At 47.3% G+C, this 12,020-nt stretch overlaps 1 protein-coding gene across 2 annotated transcripts in view; it reads right to left on the reverse strand.

The window, feature by feature from the left end:
• The window catches only part of RBM27 (RNA binding motif protein 27), a 115,415-nt gene that overhangs the window by 57,921 nt on the left and 45,474 nt on the right, over positions 1-12,020 (reverse strand). For both annotated transcript variants that reach the window (XM_056574882.1, XM_056574881.1), the window contains exons 9-10: positions 6,382-6,531; positions 6,125-6,269 (exon numbers count right to left, since the gene is read on the reverse strand). In XM_056574882.1, coding sequence (XP_056430857.1) covers positions 6,125-6,269; positions 6,382-6,531 — 295 coding nt within the window. The remainder of the gene's footprint in view (positions 1-6,124; positions 6,270-6,381; positions 6,532-12,020) is intronic.

Consider the following 12,020-nt stretch of genomic DNA (forward strand, 5'->3'; position numbering starts at 1 on the left):
ATATTCTACTTTATGTAAGTGGTAACATTTTGTCGATACTTGCTTTGTGGAAACAATTTCTTTGATGACAAAAATAAAAATTTTTTTTTTTTTTTTTTTTAACTATGAAGCTCTCTGCTTATAAGGAAAATGAATATTCTAAATAAGTTATATATTGATTCACATATACAATATGTCTACTTTATGTTTGCATCATAAAGTTGACATGTTTTTACTTTTGGAAGACACCAGAAGGCTTCAAAGTATAGCAGCAATTTTCCAATTTTTCACAAAATTTTCAAAATCGAAATGAAGTGGATTTGAAGGGCTTTCTTATTAGAAATATCCATTAAATGACCCCATTATAAAAGCTGCACCCCTCAAAGTATTCAAAATGACATTCAAAAGGTTGGTTAACTTTTACAAGGGGTAAAAGGAGAGAAATCTTCCTAAAATGTGTAACCCAATTTCTCACGAGTAAGGAAATACCATATATGTGGATGTCAAGTGCTCTGTGGGTGCACTAGAGGGCTCAGAAGGGAAAGAGCGACAGTCGGATTTTGGAGAGTGAGTTTTTCTGAAATGTTTTTTTGAGAGGGGGGGGGGGGGGGCATCAAGTGTTCCATTCATGAGTATGGAGGTACCCCATGTGTGGACGTCAAGTGTTCTCCTGCAAACTACAATGCTCAGAAGAGGAGGCGTGCCATTGAGCTTTTGGAGAGAGAATTTGTTTGGAATGGAAGTCAGGGGCCATGTGTGTTTACAAAGCCCCCCGTGGTGCCAGAACAGTGGACCCCCCCATGTGACCCCATTTTGGAAACTACACCCCTCACATAATTTAATAAAGGGTGCAGTGAGTATTTACACCCCACTGGTGTTTGACAGATCTTTGGAACAGTGGGCTGTGCAAATGAAAAATTTAATTTTTCATTTTCACAGACCACTATTCCAAAAATCTGTCAGACACCTGTGGGGCATAAATGCTCACTGCACCCCTTATTACATGAAGGGTGTAATTTCCAAAATGGGGTCACATGTGGGGGGAGGGAAGTCCATTGCTCTGGGACTATTGGGGTTTTGTAAAACACACGTAGACTTCTATTCCGGACAAATTTTCTCTTCAAAAGCCCAATGGCGCTCCTTCTCTTCTGAGCATTGTAGTTCGCCCACAGAGCACTTTACATCCACATATGGGGTATGTTCTTACTCAGAAGAAATGGGGTTACAAATTTTGGGGGGGCGTTTTTCCTATTTTCCCTTGTGAAAGTGAAAAATTTTGGGTAACACCAGCATTTTAATGAAAACTTTTTTCTTCATTTCCCATCCAACTTTAACAAAAATTTGTCAAACACCTGTGGGGTGTTAAGGCTCACTATACCACTTGTTACATTCCGTGAGGGGTGTAGTTTCCAAAATGTCACATGTGGGTATTTATTTTTTTTGCATTTACGGCAGAACCGCTGTAAAATCAGCCACCCTTGTGCAAATCAGCAATTTAGGCCTCAAATATACATCGTGCGCTCTCACTCCTGAGCCTTGTTGTGCACCCGCAGAGCATTTTACGCCCACATTTGGGGTATTTCCATACTAAGGAGAAATTGCGTCACAAATTTTGGGGGTCTTTTTTTTCCTTTTACTGCTTGTGTAAATAAACAAAGTATGGGGCTACACCAGCCTGTTAGTGTAAAAGTAAAAAATTTTACACTAACAAGCTGGTGTAGCCCCAAACTTTTCCTTTTCATAAGGGGTAAAAGGAGAAAAAGACCCCCAAAATTTGTAGTGCAATTTCTCCAGAGTACGGAAATCCCCCATATGTGGCACTAAACTGTTGCCTTGAAATACGACAGGGCTCTGAAGTGAGAGAGCACCATGCGCATTTGAGGACTAAATTAGGGATTGTGTTTGCTAGTATGGAGTCAATGTCATTAATGCCTAACTGTTATATCACCTGTGTTATACTCGCCTTTTATATTGTCCTAATTCTTATTATGTACCAGGATATTTCGTTCTGAGTTAGTTATATTTTGGTCCCCGGACCTGCTTTATGACTGTAATTACTTTATTACTTGTGCTTTCTTAAAAAAAAAAAAGCTTTGTTGTTTGATTGTTAAATTAGGGATTGCATAGGGGGTGGAAATAGGGGTATTGTACGCCAGCAATTCCCAAACAGGGTGCATCCAGCTGCTGCTAAATTCCCAGCATGCCTGGACAGTCCGGAAATGCTGGGACTTGTTTTGCAAGAGCTGAAGGCGCCGTTTTGGAAACACTGCCGTACAAAACTTTTTCCATTTTAATTTGAGGGGGGGGGGGGGGGAGAGAGAGTGTAAGGGGGTGTATATGTAGTGTTTTACCCTTTATTATTTGTCAGTGTAGCATAATGTAGTGTTTGCAGTTTGCAGTGAGTTTCCTGCAGCTCAAACTTGAAGCTCACTGTAAACCCACCCATGTGAATGTACCCTGTATGTTCACCTGCTGTTATCTAACAGCAGGCATCCTGGCACATCGCCGAGGGGGGTCCTGAGCCCCCCCCTGGACTGCGATGGGCGCAAATCGCAGGTCAATTCAGACCTGCGATCTGCGCGATTCCGGGTCATACGGGTCACTGGTGACCCGGAAAATAAGAGGGATCAGGGGTGTCCGAGACACCATCGATCCCCCTGAAGGGATAGGAGTTTGGTGGCAGGGGTGCCACCCCTCCTATTGGACCGACCGATAGCAGACCGGGGGAGGGGGGGTTAAAGTCCGGTTCCCCTGCTTTGCCCACCTATCGGTGTCCGGGCAAAACGGGGGAACTGTCCAGGGAAGGTCGGCGCCGAAGGTCCCTTACCTGGATCCTGGAGCGCGAACCACCATGCGGGGATCCCCCACGTGCGGCGGCGGCAGCAATACATCCGGGTCCTGCTAGGTGAGTTGTTGCCTAGCAACATCCGGAGGGCCACAGTTTACAGTGGTCTCTAAACCGTGGCCCTCCAGATGTTGCAAAACTACAACTCCCAGCATGCCCTGACAGCAGTTTGCTGTCTGGGCATGATGTGAGTTGTAGTTTTGCAACATCTGGAGGGCCACAGTTTTGAGACCACTGGACAGTGATTTACAACCTGAACCCCTCTAAATCTTGCAAAACTACAACTCCCAGCATTCAGGAACAACATAAGGCTGTCTTGGCATGCTGGGAGTTGTACTTGCGTGCCTCCAGCCGTTGCATAACTACATCTCCCAGCATGCCCTTCCGCAATCAGTACACGCTGGGAGTTGTGGTTTTGCAACAGCTGGAGGCTAACTGGTTGGAAAATAGTGAGTTAGGTCAAAGAACCTAACTCAAGGTTTTCCAACCAGTGTGCCTCCAGCTGTTGCAAAACTACAACTCCCAGCATGCATGGTCTGTCAGAGCATGGAGGGAGTTTTAGTTTTGACCCCCCCTCCCATGTGAATGTACAGGCTACATTCACACTGGCGGCAGATTACAGCGAGTTCCCCGCTTCAAATTTTCCGCCGCGGCAAATTTTCCGCCGCAGCTCAAACTCCTAGCGGGAGACTCAGTGAAATCTGCCTCCAGTGTGAATGTAACCTAAAAACACTAAATTACACTAACATAAAATAAAGAGTAAAACACTACATATACACAAGTACACTGCCCCCCCCCCTTCCCCAATAAAAATGAAAAGCGTATTGTACGGCAGTGTTTCTAAGATGGAGCCTCCAGCTGTTGCAAAACAAAAACTCCCAGCATTTCTGGACAGCAATTGACTGTCCAAGCATGCTGGGAGTTTTACAACAGCTGGAGGCACCCTGTTTGGGAATCACTGGCGTAGAATACCCCTATGTCCACCCCTATGCAAGTCCCTAATTCAGGCCTCAAATGCGCATGGTGCTCTCACTTTGGAGTCCTGTTGTATTTCAAGGCAACAGTATAGGGTCACATATGGCGTATCGCCGTACTCGGGAGAAATTGCCTAACAAATTTTGGGGGGCTTTTTCTCCTTTTACCCCTTATGAAAAGGAACAGTTGGGGTCTACACCAGCATGTTAGTGTAAAAAAATAAACATTTTTACACTAACATGCTGGTGTTGCCCTATACTTTATTTTCAAAAGAGGTAAAAGGGAAATCACCCCCCAAAATTTTTAATGCAATTTCTCCCGAGTACGGAGATACCCCATATGTGGGCACAAAGTGCTCTGGGGGCGCACAACAAGGCCCAGAAGGGAGAGTGCGCCATATACATTTGAGGTGATTTGCATAGGGGTGGCTTATTGTTATAGCGATTCTGACAAACGCAAAATAGAAAAAAAAAAACACACCCACATGGAATGTAATAAGGGGTGCAGTGAGAATTTACACCCCACAGTTGTCTGGCTGATCTTTGGAATAGCGGCCCGTGAAAATGAAAAATTTTGCACAGCCCACTGTTCCAAAGATCTGTCAGACACCAGTGGGGGGTAAATACTCACTGTACCCCTCATTACATTCTGTGAGGGGTCTAGTTTCCAAAATGGTATGCCATGTGTTTTTTTTTTTTTTTTTTTTGCTGTCCTGGCACCATAGGGGCTTCCTAAATGCGACATGCCCCCGAGCAAAATTTGCTCTCAAAAAGCCAAATATGACGCCTTCTCTTCTGAGCATTGTAGTTCGCCCGTAGTGCACTTCAGGTCCACTTATGGGGTACCTCCATACTCAGCAGAAAAGTTTGTAACCCCATCTCTTCTATTAACCCTTGCAAAAATGTGAAATTTTGGGGGGGGGAAAACCCACATTTTAGTGAAATTTTTTTTTTTTTACATATGCAAAAGTCGTGAAACACCTGTGGGGTATTAAGGCTCACTTTATTCCTTGTTATATTCCTCAAGGGGTCTAGTTTCCAAAATGGTATGCCATGTGTTTTTTTTTTGCTGTTCTGGCACCATAGGGGCTTCTTAAATGCGACATGCCCCCCAAATACCATTTCAGAAAAACATACTCTCCAAAATCCCCTCGTCGCTCCTTCGCTTCTGAGCCCTCTACTGTGCCCGCCGAACACTTTACATAGACATATGAGGTATCTGCTTACTCGAGAGAAATTGGGTTACACATACAAGTATACATTTTCTCCTTTTACCCCTTGTAAAAATTCAAAAATTGGGTCTACAAGAACATGTGAGTGTAAAAAATGAAGATTTTGAATTTTTTTCTTCACTTTGCTGCTTTTCCTGTGAAACACCTAAAGGGTTAAAACACTTACTGAATGTCATTTTGAATACTTTGGGGGGGGGGGGGGGTGCAGTTTTTATAATGGGGTCATTTATGGGGTATTTCTAATATGAAGACCCTTCAAATCCACTTCAAACCTGAACTGGTCCCTGAAAAATTGTGAGTTTGAAAATATTGTGAAAAATTTGAAAATTGCTGCTGAACTTTGAAGCCCGCTGGAGTCTTCCAAAAGTAAAAACTCATCAATTTTATGATGCAATCATAAAGTAGACATATTGTATATGTGAATCCAAAAAAAAAAATATTATTTGGAATATCCATTTTCCTTACATGCAGAGAGCTTCGAAGTTAGAAAAATGCAAAATTTTAAATTTCTCTCATCAAATTTGGGGATTTTTCACCAAGAAAGGATACAAGTTACCACAAAAATTTACCACTAAGTTAAAGTACAATATTTCACGAAAAAACAATCTCAGAATCAGAATGATAAGTAAAAGCATTCAAGAGTTATTAATGTTTAAAGTGACAGTGGTCAGATTTGCAAAAAAGGGCTTCGTCCTAGATGTGAAAATGGGCTCCGTCCTTAAGGGGTTAAGTACCAGGGTATCAGGACGTACCCATACGCCCTGGGTCCTTAACAGGTAATTGTGGGGCCCTGACTGTCATACTGACAGCTGAGCTCCCGCCATTCAAGCACTGAAGACTAGTGTAAAAACGCATATGGGCTGTCAGAGAAGGAGAAAACATTTAACATTTTGCTCAAAATCACTAAGTTAAACAAACAAAATAACTTCAATAATGTGGGTTTTAACCAAGATGTCATTAAAAAGTGGTGGTGTTAATTTGGGGGGGGGGGTCTCATCCATCCTTGTGTTTCTCAATGAATGTCCACAATAAGCCAAGCTGTTAATCACTACACAGATTGTTAACAAAGCGAGACATGCATTTAGTGTCCTTACTTGTCCATCCACGGTTTCTTAGCGAAAGGCCCATCATTTGTATTTCCAAGTGCTCGTTTCCTATCCGGCTCTACCACTACTCTGTTGAGGTTACTATATACAGGTGTAGAAGCTTGTGGCTCCGTTTGTATGACAATATTAGCAGCTAGAAAATGTATAAAAGAAAAGACATGTCACTACAAAATTCTGCTAACTGACTAATAATACAGTATACATTTCACGCTACCCAAACACTAGATCCCTCTAATAACACCAACCTCGTGGTGCAGAGTCCATGTCACAAGATGTCAGCCCGATTAAATTTGGCCTCTGCGTCTGGGCCCGTGTGAAGAACTGCCGGTATCCAGTTCTACCAGTGTTTGTAAGACTAGGTGCTTCAGGATTGTACCCATCAGGCTCATACGTATCTATGGGGTGGGAGAAAAAAATATTTACTATATATAGTGGAAAAAACAAAATAACTGTTTAAAGCTGGGTCCACACTACGTTTTGTCCCATACGGGAGCGCATACGGCAGGAGGGAGCTAAAACCTCGCGCTCCCGTATGTGACCGTATGCGCTCCCGTATGTCATTCACTTCAATGAGCCGACCGGAGTGAAACGTTCGGTCCGGTCGGCTCATTTTTGCGCCGTATGCGCTTTTACAACCGGACCTAAAACCGTGGTTGACCACGGTTTTAGGTCCGGTTGTAAAAGCGTATACGGCGCAAAAATGAGCCGACCGGACCGAACGTTTCACTCCGGTCGGCTCATTGAAGTGAGTGACATACGGGAGCGCATACGGTCACATACGGGAGCGCGAGGTTTTAGCTCCCTCCTGCCGTATGCGCTCCCGTATGGGACAAAACGTAGTGTGGACCCAGCCTTACACAGCACTGTTTATGATATGTGATCTGAGGTGTAAGGAGACAAATTCTGAGTAAACTACCACCTGCTTAAGTCCCCTAAATGGCAAGGACTCCTTAAAAGGGGTATTCCGGATTTATACTTTTATCCCCTATCCAAAGGATATGATATAAGATGTATGATCGCAGGGGTCCCCCTGCGATCTTAAAGCAGCCCCTGGCATTCTGTGCCGGGCGCTGCTTTCGAAACAGGGATGTGAAGCCACGGGTACGCCCCCTATTGACGTCATGCCATGCTCCCTCCATTCATGTCTATGGTAGGGGGTGTCAAGGCTGTTACGCCCCCTCCCATATTCATGAATGGAAGGGGCGTGGCGTAACATTACGTTCCCAACAACTTTGCTACAAAGGATTTGGGAACTTGCCATGTGTCTTGAACAGGGAATAGAAACAACTATCTGACTGCATGCATCTAACTCCACATGTTGTTTGCATGCAAAAATACGTATATAGTACATGTTAAGGTGAACAAAGGGCACATCCTTTGAATCACACACATGGGATGGATCTACTTAAGATGATATGGGAGGTGATTTTTTTTTTTTTTTTTTTTATAACAAAAAAATCATGGCATACACTGTGTGGTACAAAGGACATGATGATTTTATTCTGAATGTCAGTACAATTATGGCAATACCTAATAAATATACTTTTTATAATTGTTTATTACATTTACATTATAAAATGTATTTTTTGTTAAAAACCGGAAAAGGTTATCCGGACAAGAACGAAGAAATGGGTGGGTGCTGTGTCCCCCAATGAAGGCTACAAGAAAGAGGTTTTACGGCGAGTACATAAAGAAAATCTCCTTTTCTTGGTCGCTCTTCATTGGGGAGACACACTGATGGGATGTACCAAAGCAGTCCGTGGAGTGGGAAGAACATTACCAGAGGAAGGGAGTCAGCCCAGAGACAGAACTCCAGCCGGCCGTAAGACTCAAGGACGAGACCCTTAGCTTAAAGGCAACAGAGGCCTGGAACTGAGCATCCGGCAGTTACCACCGTCCATGGAGATTGATTAGGACATCAAAGGAAGGGACCGTCCTTAGAAGAGACTCTAAACCAAAAGGCCACAGAGAGAGACAAGAAGGGGAGATGCAGAGACCCGGCGGCCTGAACCAACCTGAAAGGAGGTCGGAAACCAACTCCAAGCAGCACAGAACCAGAGGGAAAGCCCGGTAGGAAACAAAAAAGTAAAAGGGAACGACAAGAGAACCCCATACAGAGAACATGGCAAGAAAACACCAGGAAGAGCCGAATGCGAGCCAGTCAAGGTGTAGACCAGAAACTTCTGGAAAAGACAGAATGGGACCGTCTCCGGAGAGGCATGGTGCAGAAGAACCGAACCAAAAAGCTGTAGGCTCCAAAAACTACAGTTCCAGGGGCACTGGACAACACACTGGACCCAGAAGGAGGAAACAAAGTAAGGAGTGACCCGGAAAGGCCGACATGGAACTGGAAACTCTCGAGTCACCGCGAGGTCCCCCTCCTATAGGGAGAGCAAACCCAACAACCGCGAAACGCTCCGGGAGACATACTGCTATGTCAGGACAAGAAGAAGAGTGGTACAGAAAGACCGCCCCACAAATGGGATCGCCGATAAGCCTGGGCAGGAGCACTAAATGTGCCCGAGACCGCAATCATCATGAAGGCCCGAAGGACCAGGAGGACAGACCCAGAAAATAAGGTACACCACAGCAGTCTAGGAGAGCCCAAAACAAGGAGATTAACTGGTCTTGGACCCAGCGGTCCAAGCGGATCAGAGCACTCCAAGCAACATTAAGTCAGGACAGGAACAGAGGGTGAAGCAATAGGGAACCCAGCTGGGACTCCCAGGCTCTGGGCACAAGAAGGTTACTCCAAAACACCAGAGAGGCAGTGTAGCGCCACTAACAAAGGGAAGAATGAACACACCCTTCCCGGGAGACTGCAGCAAGGAAGCAAGAGAGCAATGGCAGGACCCAAACGCAGACGGTGGATAGACTGGTTGTCGCTGAGCTATACAGTAATCCCCAGAAATGCGATGGCCCCGACATATAATCAAATCGACATACGATGGCCTCTCAGAGGCCATCGCATGTCGATGTCAGCATAGACATACGATGCTTTTATATGTCGGGGCCATCACATTAACTGCTATCAGACAGCGCAAAATGCTTAAGCTGCTGTCGGATAGCAGTTTAAGCATCCCGGACAGGTTCACTTACCTATCCCCGCTGCTCAGGGTCAACTTCGCGATCCTCCGGCGTCTTCTGCATCTTCTCCGGGGTCCGGCCCTCGCTTTCCGGTGTCGTTATTACGTCGCTGCGCACGCTGTCCCGGCGCATTAACGTAATAACGCCACCAGAACGCGAGGCCCGGACACCTAAGAAGATGCGGAAGAAGCCGGAGGATCCCGAAGAAGACGCCGGAGCAGCGGGACAGCATCGGGAGCCCATGGTACAGCATCGGGAGCGGTGAGGACGCGGTCCGGAGTGGCGGGGACAGGTGAGTATTAAATGCACTTTTTACATTGCACGAATCCCTCAACATACGATGGATTCGACAAACGATGGGTGGTTTGGAACAAATTACCATCGTATGTTGAGGGACCACTGTACACAATTGCATAAACCCCTCCTACTGGGCACCTCGGCAGTGGGTTACCTGAACTTCCGCCATGGTGTGGGAAGTGTATAGTAGGTGACCCGACGTAGTAGTTAACCATGCAGACCACTGCCTGGCTGACTGGTACAGGATTCCTGAACGCACAGGGTCACTCCTGTGAACTCTCTCACTGAAAGGGAGGTACTGGAGTACAGTTGATCTGATGGGCGACCTCCAAGTAGATGAATGAATGACTGACTTCAGTCCCGCGGTTACTTCCCTTTAACCCTCTTCCAGATTCCTCCTACGAGCAGTGGGGTACGGGAAACCCCAGCCACGCACACAGCAGCCCAGAGATGGCGACCAACTGCGGCGGAAACCATGCAAACAGTCTGGCTGAACGGGCACAACTTCAGGCGCTGGCTAAAAAAGGAAATCGGGGGTGGCTGAGGAGCCATGGATGGTATCTCAATCGCCCTGTATAGGGTCCATAGGACACGCCAGGTCACTTCTTCAGACACCGCACACTAACAGTGGGGTACAGGAACTCCAGCCGCAGAGACATCAGGCACGTGAGAAATTACAGGCGGCAGCGGAACCATGCAGACCACTGTCTGGCTTACTGGTATGGGTCCATAGTATACAACAGGTCACTTTGTCGAACACCTTGCACTGGCAATGGGATACCGGTGTCAACCACGGATACGGCAGCTATGAGATCAGTGACCTGTGGAGGAGGGAATCATAGCGTATGCACAAGTCAAGAACCCTCCCCTGATGGATGCCCGGCAGAGGGGGAAACCTCCTCTTCGGATGCCAGTACCCTCCCATGAATAAAAGCCACATGGAGTCCCTAGGCATAGGGGCGGACGAAAAAAGGATAAGGAGGGACAGAGGAAGAGCCTCGAAAAGACAGCCATGCCCTGATGGGGAGGGACTAAGACCGGCTGTGGGCACAGTAGACATGGCATGTTACTCAGCGGAAGGGGAATCCAGGCACTGAACGTAACCCAGGAATCTCCAGGGACCGCGTAATGACTCTGCAGAATTTGGTATGCCAGAGGCATAGGGCAAATTAAATTGTGCCGATAGCGCCATCTGGCAAATAAGGCTGACCCCATATACGGTCCCAGACAAGGACCCAGCAAATAGAGACCTGATAAAAACAGATATTAGGGGGAAAAAAATTTAATAGCTATGGGCTGCCACAAGAGGGAGCCCACAAAGAGAACAATACAGTTCAATTAACAGCCAAAAGAGGGCGCCAGTCAGAGAGACCAGGGGAAGAAAATTAAAAAAAAAATTATTATTAAACCTGGCGCGGGACGCAGGGTGCCCCGCGAATTCCCGGCATTAACCCACGAGAGCCCAAGCCTGGACGCACTACGGGGGGGGGGGGGGCAGAGAGAGGCATAATTGCGCCGAAAGGAAACTGCGGGTGTCCTGTGAGAAACCCCGGCAGAAGAGCCCACCTTCCAGTAAAGCAATACTCATCACTGCTGGCGTGGAGGGGGAAGGGGGTCTTGGAAGCAAAAAGCACTACCGGCACTCTGTCCCGGTGCCTACTTGCTGGACTAAGCCGGCATCTGTCTACAGCCTTCGGCGACTGTGGACACAGGAAGACGCCTCAAGAAGCAGCCGACAGATGAACTAAACAGGAGTTTTCGAGACCAGGGGGTGACCGCGGTGCCCGGTAGGCAGGCTTCCGCTGAGCTGGAGGAGACCACGGTGCTGAAGCAGGAAGTCAGAGGAGGGAGACAGCCTCTGACATCCCTGGTAGCGTTAACGACCACTGCAGCGCTCCAAGGATGGAGAGCTTTCTGCGGGGAGGAGGTGGCGGAGCTAAGCTCAGTTCATGAGAGGCGCAGAAAGGCGCTGAGCTTTCCCTGTCTGGCACTCCCAAGGCAGCGTCGTCAGAGAGCGAGAGTCCTCCCTCAGCTAACCTCCAGATTCCCGCACCGAGCACGGGGAGAAGAGGGGCAGAGCTACCTGCCGCCATTATGGTTCCGGCTAGCCAGCACAGCGCTGGAGGAGATCCGACCATCTGAAGTAGAAAGTGTGCAGCCTCAAAGTACAGGGAGCCGCTGCAAAGGCCGGCGGCTGCCCTGAGACAGAAACGGCCGTCGTAACTCCTGTCCTATAGGCCGGTGAGTCAACTGGCAGGAGACCGAGGGGGAGGGGTTTGAGAAATAAACTCACCCGGGGTCTTCATATACTCAGACGGCTTCAGCCAGCTTATGGCCACGCTGCATCATGCCAGGCTGCTATAGTGAGGCGAGCACGGGTAGTGGGGGACCCGGACCCAGTGTACAACCTCTAGGCGCTGGCCGCTGGCGATAAGAGTATGGGCAGTCAACCCCTTATGGTCCGTGACCCTTTGTCGCATATGGGGGAGCAGGTAGAGCC

Source organism: Hyla sarda, chromosome 4, assembly GCF_029499605.1.
Source record: "Hyla sarda isolate aHylSar1 chromosome 4, aHylSar1.hap1, whole genome shotgun sequence".
NCBI classification, from domain to species: Eukaryota; Metazoa; Chordata; class Amphibia; order Anura; family Hylidae; genus Hyla; species Hyla sarda.